Below are 27049 nucleotides of genomic sequence, written 5' to 3' on the forward strand. Positions count from 1 at the left end.
GGCCACACATTTCTGTAGCCGTTATTAACCGATGAGTGAGGTTGTGTATAGAGCACGCCACTGGACAGTTGATCACTGGAAACGAGTGGTTTGGAGGCATGAATCACGCTGTATCGTGGGGCAATCCGATGAAACGGTTTGGATTTTGCGAATGCCTGAAGAACGTTAACTGCCATGATGTGTAGTGCCAACAGTGAAGTGAAGAGGAAGTGGTTTACGGTATGGGGTGTTATTAGTTGTTAAGGTGTGGTCCTCGTATTGCGCTTAAGAAAACGCTAAATGGGGAAGCATAATGTGCACAGAACAGGACCAGTTCGGAAACGATGAGTATCAGCGTGACAAAGCACTCTGTCATAAAGCAGCATCTGTGTGGCAATGGTTTGAGAACAAGAACATTCCTGAAAATGGGCTGGACTGCACAGAGTCCCGACCTGAACCCAATGCAACGCCTTTGGGATGAGTCAGAACGTCGACTTCGCTCCAGACGCCAAAGTCAAACATGTAAGGTCTTCTCTTGAGGAAGAATGTACTGCCATTCCTCCACGGACAAATTGGAAATTCGTGGTAAGGTCTTATGGGTCCAAACTGCGTGAGGTCATCGGTCCCTAAGCTTACTGCTTAACCTAACTTAAACCACCTTACGCCAAGGACAACACAAACATCCATGCCCGAGAGAGGACTCGTTCCTCCGACGGGGCGAGCTGCGCAAACCGTAACAAGGCACCGCAGACAGCTCGGCTACCCCGAGCGGCCTCCACAGACATTCAGACACCTCTCCGAAAGGGTCGCCAGTAGAGTTCAAACCGTTATAAAGACGAAGAGTCAGCACGTCGCATAATAATTTCCACTTATATAGGTCCGGATACTTTTGATAAGATAGTGCATTCGAAAAAGTGTAGGAGCTCAAAAGGTGATGCGAGGTGCTTTCGGCAGAAGTTGATAACGAACAATTACTCTGCTCTGTTCCAAACTAAGCTCCTTCACCATCTTCATCATATAATTTTCTATTTTTAATAAATAAATATATTATTAAATTGAACAAAATGGTAAAACGGCTGAAGAGTGCCGATATGGCAGCTAAAATACGATCCCTTTGTGGGAGAATGAAATGAACAATGAAGAGAAACCATACACAACTAAAGCAGTCATCCCAACACTTTTGTGTGATTCGCCTCTTTCACGCGTACTTTCCCACAAGTGCTGTAAGTAACTGTTGTCGTAAGGGGACTCACGATTCATTGTATTGTAAGAACTGTGATAGATACGGTATCGGGAGAAGCAACGCAGACCGTTACAACCTTAAAATGCACAAAACAGAGTTTACAGGGTTCATTAACTTACATTAAGGTGACGTTATGGTATCAGAGAGGGAAGCTGGGCATAAAACCAACTACCATATCAAAAATTAGAAGAACGTATAGGGTACGACCCGCAGTACACAGTTGAATAATTCGAATAACGTCGTCAGGAACAAAAATAGTAACGTAGTTTGTTAGTCATTTGTGCCACATATCGCTTGAACCATTCTTGCATTGACGTGATGTGGTATGAGTCATGAACACAGTTGTTTAGTCCCACTCGTGCAACAAGGTGAGTCGGGTATCAATGGATATTATACCAGTTTTGTATAATAGATTTAATAAAAGGGACGCCGCTGGTCATTCGCGTCTTTGGATACCGTACCCACTGTAGTATTGCTCGGCTGCGCTTACTTTCTTGAGCATAGTTGGCGTTTTAGCGAATAATTTTACCTCCGCCTATCTCTCGTCAATCGCTCCAAATGTAATTCCCCTGTTTCTCCGCAGTTACAGTATCACAGACCTGTATGTACTCATACGTGCATCTGTAAGTATAAATTCCAAGTGAGTTCCTTTTATCTGTCAGCCACATATTACCTCATCCTACATAAATCTAGCGGAAAGATGATGAAAGTAAAACCAGAAAAATTCCAGTTCATATGTAGGTCTTTAAACACCTGTTCTTCCTTCTCACCATGTGCAGCTGGAACAGAGAAAGCAAAAGTGACAATTGTACACGAGGTATGGTCCACCAAAAACTGTATATTGGCCCGAAAAGTGTAGATGTGTGGAAGTAAACATTGTATGTGGCTCGTGATGGTGTCTTAGGTTATGATATGGTTTGAACTGGGGACCTACTAACTACGGAGAGGCTTCATTCCCACCGTAGCCCTCAGCGGTCCACAACAGGCTACAGCAGTCCACTCACCCCTCCGCCGCCCCACAGGGAACCCAGGGTTATTGTGCGGTTCGGCCCCCAGTGGAGCCCCCCTCCACCCCATGCACCCCTCGGGAACGTCTCACACTAGACGAGTGTAACCCAATGTTTACATGGTAAACTAATTATGGTGTATGCATACGTGAAGAAAGTATTTGCACAGCAATGGCAGACTGAGGCGGCTGAAATAAGGGGAACCAGCCAGCTTTCGTTGAAGAAGATAGAAAACCGCCTTGAAAACCATCCACAGGCTGGCCAGCTCACCAGACCTCGACACTAATCCACCAGGCGGATTTGTGACAGGGACTGGCATGCTTTCCTTCCCGGAAAGCAGTGTGTTAGACCACACGGCTAATTGGGTGGGTGTCCTATGTTAAATCACGTCCTTCAGGCTACCAGACGTACTCTTGGTGAATGATCACTGTTACCTTCCCACACGAAGCCCCTGTCTACCCTACACACAAAAAAGTACTACATAGCACACAAATCACCGGTCACCATGCACAAAAATAAAGAGTAGATGAAGACTGCCTATCCAAAACAAGTACTGACAACTGCTATGACAACAGATTGCCCATACGCATAAAACATGGTGCTAAATTACATTAATCTCTGTTGGAGTTTACAATTTCCATCTGATACTTCCACTGAATGTGGCATGTGAAAATACGGAAAGCTTTTATAAACTATTTTCTGTATATTCCACATTCTGACAGATGACAATTATACAATTTCCTTAGAAGTCTTACTTGTAAAGAAACAGAGGATTAAGAGTAATTAGAATAAACAAACCTGTTTATTTATGAAGAAGATTATGTGTTTATATCCTAAACCCCCAAATTCATTTCAATCAAATTTGGCACATAAACAGCAGCCCTCATGAACAACAGTACTGTGATATTTATAACATCCTACCTTCAATAGGAGTGAAGATATGGGCAAAAATGTGTTTTTTCTGGCCCCTGGCATATAGGCTGCCCTGTATGACAGACCTGTTTCGTGGAAACGGGTATTGGCCTGCCAAATCAACCTGCTTTACAGGGCAGCCTACATATCAGGAGTAAGAAATGATTTCTCAGGGCCCAACAAGTAAGCTTCTCTGCATGATATGCCTGCTTTATTGCCCTGCTTTGCATAGCAGCTTGTACCTCAGGGACAGATGAATTTTCAAGCCCCTGGTGTCTAACCTGCCCTGCATGACAGCCATGCTGCTGAGTCTGCATTACTGAACTGTATTGCAGAGGCTACATGCGCTGATGAGCACGGCAGGGGACAGGTTGCGATAGATAAATGAGGGAAAAGAAAGAGTGAGTGGGAGAAGGAAATGTACAGAGAGAGAGGAGATGGAATTCATGATGCAGGTAGAAGGTGTGGAGGGATGGAGGGCAAGTGGAAAAGGAAGAGAGAGGGGCAGCAGGAGATTATTCTCAGAGGGAGGAAGGAGGAAGATGTGGCCAGAGAAAGAGGATGGAGGAAATGGACAAAGACAGGGGAGGAGGAGATGGACTGATGGAAATGGGAGGATGAGGTGAACAGGCAGGGAAGGCAAGAGGGGAACACAGAGGGGTATGTCGAACGTATACATGGCTGAAGCCAGAGGAAAAGGATAGTAGGAAAATGTAGTTTAAAAGTACACAAACGATTGCATACAACACACGTGAGATAAGTAAACAAATGCAATCAACGCAATCGGATATCGTACCCAACATTTCACAGTGTCCCTTTGTCAGTCAATATGTACCCAGGAAGAAACACCTGAGGATCGCAGCCGACGCCTCCTTCTGAAGTTGTCAAGTTGCATGCAAACTTGTTGCTGGTACTCGTGAGTTCTTGATAATTTGAATTCCGTGCTGAGAAACTGTCCATGCTTGTTAGTATTGCTACCATAGCAATAATTTTGTCACATCGTAACCACAACCAGCTCCAAATTGGAGAGTGCTGCTGTTTACACAGACATCGGAAATTTGAGAATATGCAAACATTATAAACAAAAAAAATTTCGAGGAACTCCTAGAAATGCTAAAAATAACGAATATTGGTCTGCGATAGGATATGAACTGGTGACCCGAAGCACGCCATCCAACGAAGCTAACTGCTGCCTCACACTGCATGCTGCTCAGTTCGCGGCAATAATCAGTACAGGTTTTATTCTTCGTTCTTGATCCTTGCTTCCTGGAGCGGTCTTAATCTAAGGCAGATAAAGTAGCTACCAGTGCTGGGGACGTTAGTCGGGTAGCCGCAGAGTCATTCCTTTCTTTGTTCAAAGCACTGCACGTAACTTTATGGAGTTCCAAGAAAGGAACTCTTTAATCTCCTGTCTGACTCACTGCGACGTATAGATAACAGGTACTGCACTCTAGGTCTGATACGTTTACAGGCGGCGCACAGCGTGGGAGGTCTGAAAACTTAGGATCAACGTGTGATACTGCAGCAGGTATATCGTGTATCATGAGTACGATCACATCTTCGGCCGCTGCGAAAATTTCTCCTTACATACATCATTAGCTCATCTTCTCACTACTTTGTTCTCCCAATCATGACGAAAGCATTTCTGAGAGAAATTCAATTAGTTTTTTTTTTAATAGTTTGACCAGCGTTTGAACACACTTCTGGTTTACACATACGTCTTATCTACACTCCACAAGTCATCTTACGGTATGTGGCGGAAGAGTTTTTGTGTACCATTGTCACTTGCCCTTCCCGTCCCTCCCTCGCCCCTCTCATGATCAAACGGTTCGCGGTAAGAACGATTGTCAGTAAGCCTCCATGTGACCTCAAATCTCTTAAGTCCATATTCATGACCTTTTTTGCGACATATAAGTGGCGCAGAACGCCTCTCGTGTAGCGTCTGCCATTGGAGTCGGCTTAAAATGTACGCGACGCTTATGCTCTTATTGAATTAACCTGTAACGAAACGCGCAACTCCTGTGTCTTCTCTGTTTTCTCTATCAATCCTACCTGGTACGGATCCCATCCTGAGTAGTATTCACGCCGGCCGGTGTGGCCATGCGGTTCTAGGCGCTTCAGTCTGGAACCACGTGACCCCTACGGTCGCAGGTTCGAATCCTGCCTCGGGCATGGATGTGTGTGATGTCCTTAGGTTAGTGAGGTTTAAGTAGTTCTAAGTTCTAGGGGACTGATGACCACAGATGTTAAGTCCCATAGAGCTCAGAGCCATGTGAACCATTTTTTGAATCCAATATTTCTACGTCCGGGATCATCCAAGTAAATCACATTTTCTTGAAGATTAAACATATGAAAAAATGTGAGAATTAATGTAACAATTGATATGAGAATAAAATATCAAAATATGTGAAACCGAAAAGACTGTAACCCTTCAACATGCCACAGCCACATATGTACAGGATATAGTAAATATGGGACACTTGTGAAATCCAGTTGTAATTTTATAGTTAATATAACGCCCTTGTATCCAGTAATTTGATAAGAAACAGTGTAGTAATCTCTTACACACATGGGCAGCTAAATGAAGAAAACTAAAATAAAATAAATGAAAACAATAATTGGTTATCGAATCCGGTGTGCAGAGCTAAGAAGTCGCGACGCTAGCCACTGAGCATCATTTCGTCTCGAGATATCGCGCCGTAAAAGGCACATGAAATACCTGGAAATACCTCGAAATCTTTAACCGTCGTTCGTTCAGAAGTGGTCGAGTATCTGCGGATAAGCCGAGACATGTCTTCACTTATCTTGAATCCTCTTTCACTGAGCGAAGTTCCTTGGAATTTGCGTTATGGTACTTGCCGTGTTCTCCTCGTAAGCATGATCTGAAGATGAGTGTTGATCAGCCGGAACCAGTAAAGAACAAAGTGGATTTGTATTGCGATCGAGACTATTAAAATTTTTAACAAACAATACAGATAGCTGTATCTCCTTCACCCGACCGTGTCAGGTCTTACAAATAGTCACGTCTCCCATTACGGATACTAATATCGGACGGGTCGTCACCGACGAACCACGTTCTCTGTCGTATGGGTGTGGTTAGGCACTAGCGCTTCGCGAACTGCCGCGGGGCTCCGGGCTGCGTGAGCCTACGCGCTCGTATCGGCGAACCAGCCTCTGTCGAGGAGAAGGTGGAGGGTTGCTAGGCAACGCGAACGGCAGCGGGCGCGGCGCCGCACTGCGGCTCTCGCCATGCTCTCCATTCTGCTCCCTGCAACTGCAAGGATCCCGCCTCGCTGACATCTCGGTAACACTTCCCACAGCCAGCCTTCGACGAATGCTACTCAGGTACCGCTTGTTTAGTTTTCATCGAAACTGTAAGCCAGTTAGACAATATTCCGTAAAGCTCGTGCGATCGCTGCTGCTATCAATCTACGACGCTATTTTACAAGGTCATTTAAACGACGATTTATGCCTGTTGCACCCAGTGATGAAAATAAACGTAATACGAGGGTGAGTCAAATGAAAACCTTCAATATTTTTTTAAATATTATTTATTGTGCAGAAGTGGTACAAAGCTGTATCACTTTTCAACATAATCTCTCCCCCCCCCCCCCCCCCCCCGCTCAATGCAAGTCCTCCAGCGCTTACAAAGTGCATAAATTCCTTTAGAAAAAAATTCTTTTGGTAGTCCGCGCAACCACTCATGTAACGTGGTGTACCTCTTTATTACAACGGAAGTTCTCTCCTCCTATTGCGTCCTTGAGTGGTCCAAACATATGGAAAACACTTGACGCAAGGTCTGGTGGATGAGGAAGACACTCAAAATGCAGGTCTGTGATTGTTGCAACTGTTGTACGGGCAGTGTGGGACCTTGCATTGTCATGTTGCAAAAGGACACCTGCTGACAGCAATCCACGTCGCTTTGATTTGATTGCAGGCCGCAAATGGTTTTTTAGGAGATCTGTGTATGATGCACTGGTGACAGTGGTCCCTCTAGGCATGTAATGACCCAAAATGACGCCTTTTTCATCCCAAAAGAGTCAGCATGACCTTCCTCGCTGATGGTTCTGTTCGAAACTTCTTTGGTTTTGGTGATGAGGAATGGCGCCGTTCCTTGCTCTCTCTCTCTTCGTTTCCGGTTGGTGGAAGTGAACCCAGGTTTCGTCCCCAGTAACTATTCTTGCAAGGAAGCCATCATCTTCTCGTTCAAAGCACCGAAGAAGTTCTTCACAAGCATCAACACGTCGTTCTCTCATTTCAAGAGTCGTACCGTGGCACACATCTTGCAGACACTTTGTAAAACTGGAGCACATCATGCACAATGTGGTGTGCTGACCCATAACTAATCTGTAAACATTCTGCAGTGTCATTCAGTATCACTCGGCGGTTTTCCTTCGCTATGGCTTCAACTGCTGCAATGTTCTGTGGAGTCACAGCTCGTTGTGCCTGACCTGGACGAGGAGCCTCTTGCACTGAAGTTACACCATTTGTGAACTTCTTACTCCATTTGCAGACTTGCTGCTGTGACAAACATGCATCACCGTACTGAACCTTCATTCGTCGATGAATTTCAGTAGGTTTCACATCTACACTACCAAAAACCGAATAACAGAACGCTGTTCTTTCCTGGAGCAAGTCGCAAGTGGGGCGGCCCTGTTTATGCTGATACTGCGACGGTATGTGTGCATCTGCACTCTGAAGCCGCCTACAGGTCATTCTTCACTCTGTTTGTAGCACGCCTACCAACTGACAGGATAACGGCGTGAAATTTCGATTTGATATTACAAATTTAAGGTTTTCATTTGACTCACCCTCATATGTTCATAGCATCCGTGTTTTCGACCACATCACTCCATCATAGATACAATTATTTGTGTGTGGACTACACTACGCCCTTATTACATGCCTGCAACCTTAGTACTTCTCTCTGAACAGCTTAGCAGACATACTCGCTCTCAACATATCAAAATATTCTCTGTACCTTTCCACAGCACAGGCATTTTTCCTTTCTCACAGATTCTCCTAACGAAACAGCCTGCTTCCTGTTCATTAACGGTTACTACTAGGGCTATTTGGAAAATAAGGTCCGACAGGTAGCGAAATGGAAACGACAGTGAAAATCCGATGAAGCTTTGTACAGATGTGTTTGGCAGGGTCTCTAGTATACCTATCGACAGAGTCACGTCGTTCTTATCAGTTCTGAGCACACAATGAGCGCGTAAAGACGCCTGGAACAATAACGTGACTCGCCAAGTGTGGGTACCCGCTGCGAGGTTTCACCTGATGTCATGCAATCCCACATAACATACCTGCCACTCATTACCTTCTTTATGACAGTTCTCGACCGCACACTGCAGGGGCAATGACGGCGCTCCTGGAAGGTTTTTCGATAGGAAGTGTTTGATCACCAGCTATACAGCCCAGACTTGACTCCCTCTGATGTTCATCTTTGCTCGCATAAACCGCTGGTGCTGAAGATAGCATTTTGGCAGACATCGAAGTGCAGACAGAGCAGAGAAGTGGCGGAATGCACAAGCAGCTGCCGTCTATTACGAGGGTATTGGAAAGTTGTCATAACGCTACGACAAATACCGTAAATCGCAGAGGCGACTGTGTAGAGAAGTAGATGGAAGGTGCAGAAAAGTGTTGCAAACTAAAATTTTTGATTTTCACGATGGTTTCCATTTCGCGACCAATCGGACCTTACTTTCCGAATATCCCTCTTATTTTTGTCGTGATTCCTCATATTTAGGGACCGTGGACTAACAAAAATTAATATGATTCTTATTCTGATTCATGTTTATTACCACTGTCATTGCTATTATTATTATTGTCAGTTATTGTTAAGGTAATGTTCGCAGAAATTAATTGAATTACAAGTTAGTACGGAAGCTGTGTAGCTCGAAAATCTATATGTACCAAGAGTTTGACATGAATAGCGCCGATTCGAAATAAGTCAGGAGCTGCAGAACCTGATCTGTTCTGATTAAATGAACTAATGTCTGTTGATAATACAGGGTGGACCTAAAGTCACAAAGGTGTTACAACCACGAATAACTCTTATTTATCATTATTTTCATTGATACTGAATGGTTCGGAATGTTTCCATGGTCAATCTCTCGTTCTTCCTTTGTCAGAATCTGAAACAAAAAGGAAGAAAAGAATAAATAAAAAAAGCTATTCGCGGGTATAATCTCTTCGTGACTTTTGGCCCACCGTGCATAAGCCTTTTTGTAACCAATCATTCACGTACTCTACTGCAGTGGGAAATTCGTTGTGTATCCTCGGTGTTAATTCTCTTTCGAAATTTCCACAAGACAGGGGCGCGCACATCCATCCTTAACACCTCCCTCCTCCCCCTGCCTGTCTTCTCTCTCTCTCTCTCTCTCTCTCTCTCTCTCTCTCTCTCTCTATCTATCTATCTATCTATGTTCTTGTCAAAACTTGGTTTTCCTGTTGCTGCATTATGGTGTTCAAATGCATTTTCACCAACCCGTCGCTTGTCCGAAGGTTGTGAAACAATGGCTTCAAGTGACAACGCGGCCAGTGATATACCAGAACAACTGGCAGATATGCTGAAAGAAGATTGGACCCGAATATGGCTCGCTTATTTACGATAAATAAGCAGATTCCACCGAAATGTAGGATGCGACTTATCCATATTATGAAATCATCCCAATCGCTCTAATGAACAGCCACTCACATCACTGTTGATCCCAACGAAAAATAGTGCGGTGTCTTCCCAAAGATGGCTGTTCGAAAACTTGAAGCGTTCACAATTTGGCCACAAGGGGGATAAGGGATGGTGACGCACAGTTCCTGTCAGAACACTCTGCATCAAACTCCTGAGTAAACTCCCAGACCCTATTGCTCTTACACTTGCAGTAAGAGAATGTGGAAGTGTTGATGATGATCTGCCAATTAAATAGCCGCCTTGGCTGGCGGTGTTCTCTGTGTCGCTAGCAGGTTTCATCTTTTCCCTCCTTTTCGTTCCAACAGTGAACCACAACAACACAAAATTACGCTGCGAACGTACCCAAGGGCCTCTGAGATACGATACAGAAACACTGGACACTCTTTGATGAAAACAGCGGTGCCCAGTGTACCTAAAAACGGGCTCTCGTGTTCGGAGTACGAAGGAATGACTAGGCAGAGAAATTCCTAGTCATCTTCCCTAAGGTAGACTGCTCTATCCTGACCCACGTGCCGCTCAAAGTGTTACAGGTGGCGACCGACTTGTGCAGCGGATATTAATTGAATGATACGTTGCAAATCGTTAATAATACATTGACCTCAATGACGAAGCAAAGCAGTCGTTTAAAGACATTCGACTGATAAAACAGACCTCCCTTCAAGGATACGGAACAGGTTGTTTTACATGGTCACCTCAAAATGTGCTGGTCTTTCTTCATTCTCTGTAAAATTTTTGCCCTAGAAAAAAACGCACCATCTGAAAAACAGTGTTTTCCCCAGAGTAGCGACGAAGGCCAGTAGATTTTTTATGTCCCTCAAACAACGTCGTTGTGAGTGCTCTCCCTTCTCGATTGTTGGCTGTGGACGGGATACTAAACTATAACGGCTAAAAGATGTGGTCCGCTTTTATTTTAATGTCTCAACTGCTTACTGCTTACGGACAATTATTGTCTAATTAGTACATATGCGCACACAACAATGATTAAATAATGTGTATCTGAGTGATGGTCGACATTACTTTTTATGCACTATAAATTTTTCGTCCGTGGTTTTCAACGAGCCACGAATCGTCTGTATGTTTAGTCGCCAGTTCTCTTCAATTGTGAATCGATGTATGGTGACGAAGGCACAATCAACGTACAGATTCTGATACTATAGAATATTCACATCAGTAATGCTCCAGAATCACTTTTTTGGCGACTTGGTTTAACTGTCCTTCCAAGCGTCTTAGCGTATGTGCATGGAATTTCGCGGAACACGCTGCGTCTTTTGTTTGAGGAGTGCTGTCGGTAATAAAAAAGTTTAGGCTGATACATGATGGATTGTCAGCTCACCTGCGTAGTGATGTTCCTCCGTGGGAAGCAGACAGAAAGAGGTCCTCAAGTAATTAGCGTTATTAAGTCTCTGAGCTTTGTTTGGAGTGGAGGAGGAGTGTGTGTATTTAACTGAGCCAGTTCCGCATATGCATTTACTTGACAGCGTACTAACTGTAAATACTACCTTAACGTTATTCAAGGAGGGACTGAAATATTCTAATGTGTTCGGCAATCAGAGATGCATAGTGTCTCTTCTCGCTGCCTGTTACGTAGAGACCACTATAAACTTCCGTAATGAAGTAGACAGTACTGATGCTATAAAGGTATGCGAAATGATAATAATCAGGAGGACTTCTGCTTTACTGTTTCATTAATTAGTTTCGGCTACAAATTGTCATGAACATAGTCACGAAGAACCTCTAGAAATTAGCCCCCAGAGTTGGTACCCCTTCTGCATACTGTAAAGTTTGAGACATTGTTTGCATTCGAGAATGTAATAAAATCTTTCAGCCTCCTCCATACTGCCGATAAAATGTAGAGAGGTATGGTACGAACCAGAAATACTGTAGGTAAAGGTTGTCCTTGTAACATCTGCGTTACACTTTTGCACGGGAACATCGCACAGATGCTTGTCAGTAGTTCCTTAACTGATGGTAGTTGCATGTTTCCCAGGAATCGATAACGACTGTAACTGCGGAATGATAAAACATTTTTATCTGAAACGTGGAATTGCACTCCAGATATAAATCGAGACAAGGAACTTCTCTGTGACTGGACGAGCACACAAGACCGTCAGATTCATTAGATTTTTGCCAAGGCAAATAATATGAAAGTGCATAAAGAATCCTGAATGAATTTTTGCGTATGAAAAAGCCGAAACCGCGGTCGGTCCCATAATTACTGTCTCCAGGCCCATGACGCTTCAACATAATGGTTCGAAAAGTTAAAGAATAATCTCAATGACTTCAACCATTGTACGTGAGTATACGCAGATTTACTGTTACATCCCGGAGATGAAGCTTCTATCAAAAACAGGAGGTGAAAGTGTTCCTTAGATTGTGGAAAGCAAATTGCCTCCGGGGGAAGAGATAGTACCTGCTTCATATGGGTTCATGTGGTGTCATCGCTACTGAATATTTGAAAGATGGTCCAACTGTAACTGAATCTTATTATGCAACATGGTTAGACCATTTGCACACTGTACTGCAACAGCAGTGATCTAGGGTAGGGAGTGACGTGTCACGCTGCTCACAAACAAGCCTTTGCGGTGGCTCTCAATGAAGTTCCTCGTCCGCACGATTTCCGAGATGTAGACCTAATGAATTTTTCTTTTTGTAATTCCAAAAGTGTCTTAAAAATCTGTCGATTGGAGTTGTTTTCTCGGTTGAAAATTAATGAAACTCAGAGCTTGAAAGAAATTCGTTTTCTGAGTGAACGAAAAAGGTATAATCTGGCAGGACTAGTCTTACTGGGCTCAATGAAGGCATTATGACACCGTCAGAGACTGGTACATCCCCTGCGACAAGCACGAGGGGAAGATTGTCACATGGACGAGGTCGCCTTTATTGCGCGCAGTTTGTCTGGAAAAAATAGGGCACACCAATTGGTGTCCCAAGTCTCCAAGAACTGACAGCTTAGACTGGACGGAAGCTCTGGTTACGTTACCCCCATCACAAAAGTCTGTATTCTGTTAGTTAACTTGGCCAACTGCGTGTAATAGACATTTGGATCTGGTATCTCGCAAAAGGCGATTGCTCACAGCGAAACATAAACCAGCACGTCTTCAATGGGCCAAGCAACACAGAAAATGACATTGGCGGAATGGAGGCGTGTGGTGTGGCCCGGCGAGTTACGGTGTTACTTCTTTTCAAATAATGCAGGACGTCGAGTGCAACGCTAGTCAACTGAGGCGTTTGACTAACAGTGTACGGAGGGTACATGTCAGGCTGGAAGTGTTTCTGTGATTTTTTGAAAGCGTTTTCGTCCCGCAACTTGGGACCACCCATTCACGTTATAGTGACACGAACAAGGATGTCCACTTCAACATTCCGGTGACCAAATCTTGACATTTCTTCAGACATACCTGTATTTCAAGTTGGATAAAATTGATGTCCACAGGGAAGCCCACATACCTTCCTGGTGTGAAGAATACTCAGGCACCTTCTTTCACCTCAATTGGCCCACTAGCCCACTCAATCTTGATGTGTGGGACTATTTCAACAGTGGGTGAAATGTAGCAATGGACTTCTCCGCAATTTGATAGTAGACCTGCAGCATCAAATCAGGGAGTGGCTTCAGTTGGATACGGTATGGGACTAACTGAAGAAACTTCGGATTCTCTCACTAGAGGAATTGAAGCCATTGTTAAGTTGTAAGCAATGTTATACCTTGTCAACTTGATGTTTCTTGGGGTCACTAATATTTTGTCCAGATTGCTTCCAGAGATAGGTTGCGTATGCCATAATAAAACAGTAGTTAGCCTTCTCCACGATGGCGCAATAATTTACATTTGTTTACGCTCAAGTTCGACCAAAATACTGAAATGCTGCTGTGGGATGTAGCTTTTGTTATGACAACTAGGGAGTCGTGCAAGCAGTTGTGAGCAGGTAATGGTACCATCTGGACATTGGGAAGAGCTGCAGCAGTCGGCTGGCTGGGCACTGCAGGGGGGGGGGGGGGAAGGTCGTGGAAGGGGGGGGTGGGCGGAGGTGGGGCGGGAGGGGTTGGCGGCGTCGCTAGGCAACGGGAGACTGCCGCCTGGGCCCGGATCTCCGCCCCCGCACCGCCAACGCACAGAGCAGCGTCGCGCCCGCCGCAGCCACAATTCGTCTTAAGCCGCTGCGGGCGGCTAGGTGGAGCGGTCCCATAGTTACGCAACGGTAGCCATCCGCACCTCGTTTCAGGTTCCTTTTCCCATTAATCTGAAGCGAGGAAGGTGACATTAAGCTTCTAGCTGCCAGCGAGCTCAAATGTTCCTGCGCTTCGAGGAGAAGCAAAGAACGGCTCCTGCCTCAATGTACGTGGTCGACCTAACGTGTGACAGTGACAATTAATATTATTACGCAACATCATAAATCCTCGGTCGGAGAAGGTAAATGCGCTAATGAGCTACATCATTGACTTACCCCCAAAGCGAGACTGAATGTCGCCTGAAGGCTTTGCGGGTACATGAAACGATAAGGAAAGTATAAAAGAGGAGGATGCGAATGGTGAATAATTGTTGCAACGATACAGACTACATTAAATGGGGAAATCCACTAATATAAGTGACTTTGACAAAGGGAACATTGTTATGGCACGGCGATTGGGATCGAGCATATCGGAAACAAAGACACTGGTTAGCACCTCGTGTGCGGCTGTTGTGATCATCTTTTGGAAGTGGTCCAAGGGCGGTGAAACCAGAAGGCGACAAGGTGGTGAACGCCCATGCCTCGTCTCAGAACGTGTAGTTCGGTGCAATATTGATGAGGGGTTTCGGAGAAGACCGTTCAGCGCACATCATCGAACACAGGGGTTAACAGTAGACGACTCTTACGGGTACCCATGATAACCCAACGACATCGTCAATTACGACTGCTTTGGGCACGGGATCATTGAAATTGGACTGTGAGTCAATGGTCTTGTCTGGTCGGATGAATAACTTTTCTTGCTACACAAGGTCAGACTCCACATCCTGATACTACGTCATCTAGGCGAACGGGTACTTGAAACATTAGCCGCTCCATGGACGTAGGCCGAGGTTTCAGTTTTGTTCTCTGGGGGACATACACTTGGGCTTCAATAGGACTTGTGTTGGTAATCGAAGACACCATGACAGTGTGGGTTTCGTGAAAATTATTGCGGGTTCACCTGCATCACTTCAAGCTCGATGTCTTCACCATGAGAGATGCATCTTCCAACAGGGTAACATCCGTGTCAGAAGGCCGGAATGATGGAACAGCGGTATGAGAACATTGCAGTGAAGTCACGTTGACGTCTTGCGCATGAAATTCGCTCATCTGAACCCGATGGAACGCGTCTAGGACGCTGTGGGGCGCCAGCTTCGTGCCCTCAGTCTCTGACTCGTAACTTACGCTAAGTGCAAGACCAGTGTGTAGATATCTGGTGCACATACCTCCCGAAACCTAGAGAAATGTTGTCGAATCGACGCCACGCACAGTCGCTTCTGCACTGCACTCCAAAGATGGGCCAACACACTTTCAAACAGGTAGTCATAACGTTTTGGCTCATCATATGACGCTAACTTCGGCGGCTTGCACTCGAATGTGCTCACAGAATAAACCACTCAGGAGGCAACGCCAAGCGGACAAACGTTGTTAACGGAGGAGCGGCAAAACTTAGAAGAATGGCTGTTAACGAGGCAAAAAATAATCTATAGCCACATTGCTGAGTAGCTGAAAATAGATATCAGATCAGCAGTGACGACTTAAAATCGCCCAAAATATCCAGTTGCCGGTTTTTATTGTGATTATTTCCACAGAAAAATCTGCGGTGGTAGCTGCAAATCTAATCTGGTGTTCTTTTATTATTCAGTGATCTCTTCCATTAGACATAAATGTAATCTCATGCAAACTCAAATGCGGCTTGGTACACCTCTAGGGATCACATATCTCCTTTTAGGAATATGAAAAACTGCTAAAAATGACCACCTTGTGTCACATAGGACAGCAGAATTTGTCCACTACATTCGACGACAATGCTCAAGCAATCTTTGGTCCAGAGCAACTATAAGAATCTGTTTAGCGTTCTGATACCAAAGACATTGCAATGCTAGATCACAAGTACTGGTGCTTCTGTCGTAATACCAGGTTTAGCATATTTCTACAGCGTTCCTCCAGAGCCATACTATACCCATACGCAGAGGGTTTCAGGAAAATTGAATACTGATACTTAGTTCTCAAAACTAACTTAATGGAAACTTCAATTGGGGTAGTAGCACCTGGCCAAGATAGTTCAATGGTTTTCTCGTCCTACAACCCCCCACCCCCTCTCCCGAGTCTTGACTTAAAGCGTTGATAAACGGCAAGTGGAATGTCATGAATTATTTGTAAGAGCACAAGAGAACTACATCTACCTTGAATTATACGGATATCTGTGTAAGGCAACGAGGATCAGTTGTCAATGTGTATACTTCAGCTTCGTGGCTCCTTCAAATTTTTACTTGAAATCTTACATTAAAACACGCCTGATGCGATAGCACCACTGCTCGTGTTGTCATTACTGGCCAAAACATTAGTTGTAGTTGTTATCCAATTAAGTCTCATGACCATCAAACGAAATCAAATTTAAAAGGCGAGAACCAGTCGTGACATCGAGTTGCGATACTTCACGTAGTTCAACGCTACATATATAGCTCAGCATTTTCTGCTTAGTCTAATTTAACGTTAGCAATCGGTGGTGGGTTGATGACTCAAGCACTCCTACTAATACGAAGCGTTCGGAGAATGCCTACACGTTATCCGGAGTGTTACGAGGCAAAAAAAAAAAAAAAGTAAGATACAGGCTAACCAGCTCTGCGTCAACAATCCATGTCCGTCGTGATGACTGGCAGTTTCAGCTATCATTCAACACCTCTTTTTCAGTCGAGTTGCTGCCTTTACAGCGTTAAAAGGATTAGTTCTTCGCCTTACGGCCGACCTTGCTGTGGTAAACACGCTGCCGCAAGCCATTTTTAAACGCGATCATTGAATCGTCACGGTCCATTGGCTACAGAAATGGAGGAGCGCTATTTTCTGCGGTTCCAAGAGTGCAATGAACGATGTATTTGAGCACTGCTGAAAATTCAGGTAGGAACGAAAACTACCGAAGTTTAAACGGAGAGTACTTACGGGCTCTTAATATAACTTTTCTAATGTAACACGTATCTCCATCTTAGAGGCAAATACGAGCTGTTATATACCTATGTTTTAAAGCTCAATGGGTTTTATCTTTTGCACAATTCATTGTGATGTACCAGCCAATAACAGAAACGGCAACGCTGAATAAAATGTATAGTTGTGCAATTCTCTAAGCAAAACTGTAAACTACTCGATCAACTATTCAGAATCTGAGACAGTCACTCAGTACAAAAACCTGAGAGTAAGTTTGGATCTTTTAGATTGTATATAAAACAAAGCCAGATTTTAGTTAGTTTGCACCATCCTGGGATAATATATTGTCTATGAAAGAGATTCCTCACAAAGGACTTGTGCGGCCTATACTGAAACATTCATGCGCAAGAGATTAATACGAGTTAGGAGCAAAGAGGGGAATTGTGCGTATGGAAAGAAAAATTCAGATTATTACAATCTGCTCGTTTGTATTGATTTTCAGGTTGTAGCTGCAGATGCAGAAGAGCACAGAGTGAGCCAAATGAAGTTATCAGGTGTAGATTATATTAAAACTTTTCCATCGCTTGTTATTTTTGGTACCCAGGGAAATATGAAGTATGAGTTCATTGCTGCCTTCTGTTAAGTATGAAAGAGCAAAGGCAGTGGATGAGGATGCAGTCACTTTGTTCCATCTGCTAACTAACATGAATTTTATACAAGGCCATGCTTTTTTTTTTACGAGAGATATACGCTGACCAGTCAGGACGTTATGACCACGGACCTAGCATCGATATAAACCCGTCCAGGCGATGGCAGCGTCACCTGGCGATGAATGACTGCCAGTCAGACACACGGTCGGTGCAAGTAGTATCAGTGAGCTTGCTGTCCGTCTGTAGAATGGGGAAGGCGAGCGACCTACCTCAGTTTGACCGAGGGCAGGTTGTGATGTGCCGGAGGCTCGACACGAGCATTTCGGAAACTGCACCAGTTGTCGGGTGTTCGAGGAGTGCTGCGGCGAGTGTCTTCAACACGTGGCGGAGCCAAGGTGAAACCACGTCCAGATGTCATGGGGCTAGGCAGCCACCCCTCGTTACTGATGTCGGACGTCGTAAGTTGGGCAGACTGGTAAAACAGGACTGGCGGCGAACTGTGGCGGAACTAACATCAGACTTTAATGCTGGGCAGAGTACAAGTGTGTCTGAACACACAGTGCACTGAACGGAGGGTCCTCTTAGCTGACGACCCACGCATGTGCGAATGCTAACACCGCGACATCGGCGGCTACGACTGAAATAGGCTCGAAACCATTGGCGTTGGACGTTTGCGCAGGGGCAGAGCGTTGCATGGTCTGATGAATCCCGATACCTTCTTCATCATGCCGATGGGAGTACGCGAATCCAGGAGAACAGCTCCTTGGCACCTGCACTGCGGGACAGAGACAAGCTGACGGCGTCTCCACTATATTCTGTCGAACATTCACTTGGGCACCAATGTGCCCACAGGAGCTCGTGGAAGACACCATGATGGACAAGATGTATCTTAAACGTGTTGCAGGCTATGTACACCGGTTCATGACGAAAATGTTTGCTGATGGCAGGGGCATTTTTCAACAGGGTAATATGCCATGTCACAAGGCCAGGTGTGTGATCGAGTGGTTCGACGAACACATTGGCGAGTTCCAATTGATGTGCTGGTCCTCCCAAATCGCCAGATCTGAACCCGTTCGAACACATCCGGGATGTGATTGAACTTGACGTGAGAGCTCATCGCTTCCCCCCCCCCCCCCCCCCCCCCCCCCACCCACACACACCTCCTCCTCCTCCCAGATTTTACGGGAATTAGGTGACATGTGTGCAGATGTGGTGCCAAACCTAGGGTTACCAGTACTAAAACCCCAAAATAAGGACACACTCAATGCGATTGATCAACACGTTCTTAAGAAGGATCTCTATAAGAGGGTAGAATAATGTAAATATTGATGACTTCATATGTTAGAACGGTTTATTTTTGCTTTTTTTTAATACAAAAGGTATGATTGCCGTGCCTCCTATTTTTCTAGCGGAGGTGAGGTAATCGGTGCTAGGTTCGGATGTTTTGTGGTCTTAAACAAAAAAGTATGATTTCCGTAAAACAGTGATTGTCATGTTCTTAACGAAATATGAAATTTTATGTCTTCCAACGCTTATTAATACATTATGAAACAAACGAAATAAAAAAAAATGATCAAAACTCACCGCTCAATGTAAAATATATCTGAACATATAAAAATAAAGCAATGTTTCTGTGCTGCATGCTATATTTTGAATATCATGAAACTGTTGTTTATAACTTACCTCATTAGATGATTTATTGTGTCAGGAATATCTGACAGACAAAAGACACAGCTGGTTTAATATACTATTGCGTTAAAAAATTCGTGTATCATACAAAAATTTAACTGTTAAGTGACAACCAGAGGGAAGGGCAATTATCACAGCCAAACATGTACATATCACAGATATCTCTCTTTGACTAGGCCGGACTGCAGATCCGAATCCTGCCTGGGGCATGGATGTGAGTGGTGTTCTTAGGTTAGTTAGTTAGGTTTAAGTAATTCTGAGTTCTAGGGGACTGATGACCTCAGATGTTAAGTTCCATACTACTTAGAGCCATTTGAACCATCTTCTTGATTAGCATAACAGATCCATTGTAAGAAAACAATAGTTGATGCGATTCAGTAACCGAAGCAATTTGTTGACGATACGAGTTGAAAACAAAAATCAAATGATCTTGATTCTCAAAGCTAAAGAATGTGGACGCACCAAAATTCATAAAAATGTATACGGATCCTACATTAAAAGGCGAAAAGTTGGAAGTGCCCACATCGACATCGTAACTGACTGCAGAGAAACCAAGGGATACCATCAGCAATATAGCCATGGGTAGCGAAAAAGATTGTACACTACTGCCTATTAAAACTGCTACACCAAGAAGAGATACAGATGATAAACGGGTATTAAATGGACAAATATTTTATACTAGAACTAACATGTGATTACATTTTCACGCAATTTGGGTGCATAGATCCTGAGAAATCAGAACCCAGAACAACCGCCTCTGGCCGTAATAACGGCCTTGATACGCCTGGGCATTGAGTCAAACAGAGCTTGGATGGCGTTTACAGGTACAGATGCCCATGCAGCTTCAACACGATACCACAGATCATCAGGAGTAGTGACTGGCGTATTGTGACGAGCCAGTTGCTCGGCCACCATTCACCAGACGTTTTCAATTGGTGAGAGATCCGGAGAATTTGCTGGCCAGGGCAGCAGTCGAACATCATCTGTATCCAGAAAGGCCCGTACAGGACCTGCAACGTGCGGTCGTGCATTATACTGCTGAAATGTAGGGTTTCATAGGTATCGAATGAAGGGTAGAGCCACGGGACGTAACACATCTGAAATGTAACGTCCACTGTTCAAAGTGCCGCCAATGCGAACAAGAGGTGACCGAGATGTGTAACCAATGGCACCCCATACCATCACGCCGGGTGATAAGCCAGTATGGCGATGACGAATACACGCTTCCAATGTGCGTTCACCGCGATGTCGCCAAACACGGATGCGGCCATCATGATGCTATAAACAGAGCCTGGATTCATCCGAAAAAATGACGTTTTGCCATTCGTGCACCCAGGTTCGTCGTTGAGTACACCATCGCAGGTGCTCCTGTCTGTGATGCAGCGTCAAGGGTAACCGCAGCCATGGTCTCCTAGCTGATAGTCCATACTGCTGCAAACGCCGTCCAACTGTTCGTGCAGATGGTTGTTGTCTAGCAAACGTCGCCATTCGTTGACTCAGGGATCGAGAAGTGCCTGCACGATCTGTTACAGCCATGCGGATAAGATGCGTGTCATCTCGACTGCTAGTGATACGAGGCCGTTGGGATCCAGCACGGCGTTCCGTATTACCCTCCTGAACCCACCGATTCCATATTCTGCTAACAATCATTGGATCTCGACCAACGCGAGCAGCAATGTCGCGATGCAATAAACCGCAATCGCTATAGGCTACAATCCTACCTTTATCAAAGTTGGAAGCGTGATGGTACGCATTTATCCTCCTTACTCGAGGCATCACAATAACGTTCACCAGGCAACGCCAGTCAACTGCTGTTTGTGTATGAGAAATCGGTTGGAAACTTTCGTCATGTCAGGACGTTGTAGGTGTGAATGCTCTGAAAAGCTAATCATTTGTATATCACAGCATCTTCTTCCTGTCGGTTAAATTTCGCGTCTGTAGCACGTCATCTTCCTGGTGTAGCAGTTTTAATGGTCAGTGGTGTAGTTTTCAAAGAGACCTCGAGTGTGACAACTACTTTGCGTTAGTTACAAAAACGCCGGTAATCTGAAAATCAGTTTTGCAATGTTTTTATTAGAATTAAATCAATAAGTATGAATTTGTATATTACAAACGTCGTAGCTGTCCGCAGCTGTTTACGTCTGAAAAAAGCTACAGTTACAATAATGGAGCAAGCGCTCTTGAAAGAACTCCCAAAAAGTAATAATCTGCAGGTAGCGCAACCTAGTATATGCGGCGCTCTATTGCCACAGTGATTACCCACCTGGAACCCTTATTTGTGTCGTGGGCTCAGAGAAACGGTCTTCCGTCAGCGGAACACGTCCGAGACATTCTCAGTACAAGCGGCCCCAGCCACGCGCGCCTTGCTGCGCCACGAATCTTCCATGCAAATTGCAGCCGCCAATCTGCACGAAAGTTGTCGCCCTGCCTCATTATTTATACCGTTAACCGCGATCTCCTTCTCCCCAGGCGCCGCGAAATATTCCCGTCGCCCCCAACTGACACGCTTCAGGAAAACTGGCGGTAGGACGCACTCAGCTGCGTGTGTGACGGTGGCTCGGGCCCTTTGTTTGCGCAGACTTAACGTTGATTAATATTTCAGTAATGACTCTTAGAACTTGTAACCGATAAATGGTAACAGTGAGCAGTGCTGATGCTCAGATTTTGAGCGGCAAACAAGTTCCTCACTTATCGAGCGAGGTAGCGCAGTAGCTAGCAAACTGAACTCGCATTCGGGAAGATGACGATGGAACCCACCTCCGGACATCCAGAGTTAGGTTTTTCATGGTTTCTCTCGCTCCAGGCAACTGCCAGGATAATTCCTTTGAAAGGGCACGGCCGATTTCATTCCCTACCCTTGAGGCAGTCCGACCTTTTGCTCCGCCTGAATGATCCCCACGTAGACGGGACGTTAAACCCAATCTTCTTGTATCTTTTTTTTTTTTTTTAATTTCCTTTATTAGTAACGAGATCCGACACCACCTTTCATACCAAAACTAACAAACGCCAGGACCAATTCTCCAGATGTCGAGCGTGCTGTTATAGTTATTAAAAGGTAAAGACAGGCTCCCGATTTGGTCCCGAATAGAGAGACCGAACGTGCATTTATTTGCCTTTCAGTATGACAACAGAACGTCATCCATCCAGATTTCAGAAAGTTCAAAAATGTTCAAATGTGTGTGAAGTCTTATGGGACTTAGCTACTAAGGTCATCAGTCCCTAAGCTTACACACTACTGAACCTGAAGTATCCTAAGGACAAACACACACACCCATGCCCGAGGGAGGACTCGAACCTCCGCCGGGGCCAGCCGCACAGTCTATGACTGCAACGCCTTAGAACGCTCGGCTAATCCCGCGCGGCATTTCAAGAAGTGTAGTTACTTAAACCCCAAGTATCCTACGAATTGCATTCTACTGTGTTTAGAAGATACACAAAGTAACGACATATTTAAAATTTATGCTCGAGGCGGGGCTTGAAACAGCATTAAAGAGGCTGCGACGCTATCCTAAGCCAAATAAAACTGCTACACGAATGCGGTTTTGAAACAGAAAGAGGTGGCTCGATAGTTAACACACTGGGGTTTCATTCGGGAGGACCGGCGTCATTACGTTTTCCTAATTTGGAGATAATCTCATTCAGTATGCAGAATCAAAGCCGCCGTTACTGGCTTGGAGAGTAAAGCTTAACTTTTTAACATTCGGGGTGGAAGAGGGAAGTACGCGAAATCGATACGTTACTGGATGTAACAAGTTAGACAAAAGAAAAGTGCCTCGGAAATTAAGTACCAGTTACCAATCTTAGTGCTATTCAACGACTGTTCAACGTATTGACAAGGATTTTATGATGGATAATGACGCATGTTCAGTGAGTTCACATTTCCATACAGGATGAACCACACGTAATTAGAAAAAAATGAAAAACTGAGAATCCAAATATCGTGGTACCACTACGTCTGAAACCACCAGACTACGTGCAGGTTGGTTTCGAAATTCGTACTCGCGCACAACAGAAAATTTCTTTGGATAAAGATCGTTCTTTATGTTGTCCTAACACGACGATGAGTTAATTCTCACTAGCACAGCTAACCGGTGCTGCGATTCATCTGCAGACTATTTTGTGCTTAAATCATGTTTTCTGGTGCTCCAATTCATTTCAGATAGTTTTTTTTCTTTCAATGATATCTTCGCTGTTAAGTTACTGCTGACACGAAGTGCCAAAACTCTTTTCGGGCGGTAGTAGTAAGCTACTATAGTGACCTTTAGAGAAAATTTTACAAAATTCGGTCCCTGCATGTAATGTAAGAATGGTGTGTAATAAGATACGATCCATAAATAAGTGGGAAATATCCATAATATATAACACTACAGTGTTCCTACTGCTGCATTCAATACGCATTGGCTTCTCCATGCCCAGAGAACAGATTTACGTTAGAGATATGTGTTCCTTTTACCAATGAGACTATATCAAAATAAGAAAAAAATGTACCTCAATCTCATAAGCAGTAACACTAAGGTTTGAATATTCTACAAAGAACTTCAGTACGAACGGAGCACTAGCTCAGTCGGAGTGTGGTCGAAGCAATCGGTTGCGACATTTTTGATGGAAACATCACGGAATGACTTTGGGAAGTCAGATCCCCTGTCAGTCAGAGCAAAATTCGAATTCATCTTCTCTACAGCCGATATTCTTGTATACATTTTACTGATGGTTAGTAATTACGCCATTACGGTGCGTGTTTCTCTGCGGTGCGAACGTTTCAGCTTGTACTGTGCAGACAAACAAGACTAATACGTTAAACTGGAAAGTGCTGTAATGTCTGTTGGAACTTATCGTAGACATTATTTGATTTCAGCTCGGTTTGTGTTTATTGCGTAATAGCATTTCAGTGATGTAGCGACACTGCAATAGAGGATACAACCGAGTCGCTACAAGGGCTTTGTCCTGTGAGAGTACACATGCTCCACACATCTGCAAGCAATAACCTCACTGCTGGAGCGACAACAGACGGTACATCATAACGAAGCGGTACGGAATATGCGGCATTCTGGACAATTTGCTTATTTGTATGTCTCCTCAAGGAATTGAAAATGTGCTCTAATGTTAACCGTAAATTTAGTTAAGGCTGTTTCTAAAGCTTTCTTTTCCCCTCATGTATGAGATTAATACACTGTTCCATCCTATTCAACTGTCTTTTGCTACGAACTGTATATTTCCTGCACATGCACACGTTTGATGTTGCGGTGAACATCAGTAGCGATTTCCTGAAAATGCATACATTTGAATTATCGACACCTTATCTGCTCTTTTGTTTTTGTAGCGGTAACAGTATTCAGCAAGAGCATGACAGCATTACACCTACACTCGATGAACTTTCTACACGACAATAAATGAAAGAAGGAAGATTTATAGTTTGATGTCCCGCCGCCTACGATTTCAATAGAGACATAGCACAGCAATGATTGAACAAGGATGAGGAAGGAAATTGGGCCGTATCTTACTTTCAAAGGAGTCACACGGCATTCGTCTTAGTGTAAGCAGGTGAACCACGAAACAAATTGCTGGATGGTTCTATGGATACATGAACTCCAATCTTCCGGAATGCGATTCCAGTGTCACGAAGCTCGGTCAATAAACAAAGGGTCCACATCATCTTTTTAAGAATATTGCCACACATGCGAATGGGGGGCAATCAACTGTTACACTTTATTGAAGGTAGGTCTACACCTGAGGTGGAAACAACGCTGCTGTGATGTGTAAACAAACAGTTAGGGTCGCTAACGGAATCGAAGATTTTAAGTTTTCGTCTCCTGACGAGTTGTTGCATTCGGTAGTTTTCGAAATAAATCCATACCATTTACTTGGTGTCTTGTACAATGCATTCTGACAAGGAGCAGATAGATTTGATGGCTCATTACTGGTCAATTTTTAAGGCTTAATGTTAGAACGTAATGTCATATAGGCAGCACATTCTCAAGTAATCTCACCGGGTAAATCAAGTTCGGGTCAAAGACCTGTAGCCACATAATAACTGCATTGAAGCATTAACTGCGGGGGATCCCGTTTGAGAATTGTATCAGCACGAGCTGGGGCACTTCAAAAACGCCGTCAGCTGTCGTGCTAGCGGGGAGCGCATATCAAATTAGGCGACTATTGTGCGTCAATTCGAGGGTGTGAGCGAGGAGAAAGGAACCGTATTAACAAAAGGCTACAACATCCTCGGGACGTGCCAGAGTGAGATAAGTGCTGCCGGGAGCGGGCGTATGGTAGCAGGCCATTCAGCTCAGATAATCTCGGCGATAAAAGCATGGTACACAGTCAAGTCACTGCATCGACAATCCTGTTTGCACTAACTGAATTTTCTCAAAGAATGGGAGAGATAAGGCGCAGCCATGTAATTATTTGATCCCGGAGGTATGTTGTTTTGGTTGTTACTAGACGAGCCTACCTTAGCGAACGTTTCCGATCAGCTGATCAGAGACAACAACGTGACTCCCTCGCCAGTTATTTATAGATGTTTCACGTTGTTCAGTATTTCCGGGTTTAGCCTGCAGTTCTTGGAACAGGTATTTGTAACAAGCACATTCTTCCTCTGCATACAACGAAAGTATTCTATATCGAGCAGAAATGAAACAAAAACATCGATCGTGCAGAAGTGTTGTGATGTTGGGTTGGAATAATTACATTTCGCCCAAATGATAACAAAATAGTTGCTGTGTAATTAATTTCACCGGCTTGCAGCGTCCTTCCGCCGGAAACGTCAATGACAGGCAGGAATAAACAAAGGCTCTTACCGAAAAAGTCCTCCCAGCTGAGAGATCCATCCGAATCCCATTCGTCACTTGTTGCCATGGTTCCCGGAAAATGCACTGATGTCATAGTTCACAACTGTCAGTAAGGAAGGCTCGCGTCGCTACGCGAGCATTGTTGACAGAATACCCGCACTTCCGGAAAAATAAGACGCCGGTGCAGACAGGGTCCAGCGCGGTGGCCCATACAGAATGAACTTGAACCCTGCGTCCACGCCGGCTGGCGCAGCGGGCGCCCGCGAGCCGGTCCGCGCCCACGCAACGCTGCCTCGCACGCACTCACGCTGCTGGGCCTCCACCGCCCGACCGCACGCACCTTTCATTCATGGGGCACTGACAGCCTGCGCTCGCCGCCGCCGGCAGCGCGCGCACCCGTGCTGCCACCCAGCGGCAGTAGGCTGCACTGCGTGAGCGCGGCACTGCTGCCAACTTCATTGTAACCAGCAATCTCAAAAACGTTTCAAGTGCTACATTACTTAGCTCGATGCTTCCACTCCTCAACTGACTCTCGAAGGTTGCCTAAATCATCGCTGTTTTCTGTTACGTACTTAGTTTTTCAGGGTATCGCTTTGCACTTGCGTGTTCGTAGTAACCCCCAAGTTTTTAAAACGGGTAACCTAACTTCTATTGTTGAAAGACAACACGACTGTATTCTAATTTTCTATTCGATTGCATATAACTATAACAAACTGGGGATAGAGATAACCGACTGGCTAAAATCGACACCCGTATTTTAGGCTATTTTTTCTAATAACCGGGTAAAATATCGGTATTTTAATTTGTTATTGAAGTGATGCTACGATTTCTTGTATTTACATAAAACTTTTTTTAAAAACTAGTAATTCGTAAAATTTCCAATGCCTTAAAATACTGGGTTATTTTAGCAAATAGGAAAAATGATCAGTACTAATTTAACAATGACACTGACAGAAACGAGCAAC

The 27049-nt window shown here is 44.5% G+C and overlaps 1 protein-coding gene across 1 annotated transcript in view; it reads right to left on the minus strand.

Moving 5' to 3' along the window:
* LOC126334820 (uncharacterized) overlaps positions 1 to 26445 on the minus strand; it is a 1262774-nt gene extending 1236329 nt beyond the window's left edge. Inside the window, exon 1 of the mRNA XM_049997463.1 lies at positions 26094 to 26445. Within this exon, the coding sequence (XP_049853420.1) occupies positions 26094 to 26178 (85 nt within the window). The 5' untranslated portion in view covers positions 26179 to 26445. The remainder of the gene's footprint in view (positions 1 to 26093) is intronic.
* Between the last annotated feature and the right edge of the window lie 604 nt (positions 26446 to 27049).

This window comes from Schistocerca gregaria, chromosome 2, assembly GCF_023897955.1.
Source record: "Schistocerca gregaria isolate iqSchGreg1 chromosome 2, iqSchGreg1.2, whole genome shotgun sequence".
NCBI classification, from domain to species: domain Eukaryota; kingdom Metazoa; phylum Arthropoda; class Insecta; order Orthoptera; family Acrididae; genus Schistocerca; species Schistocerca gregaria.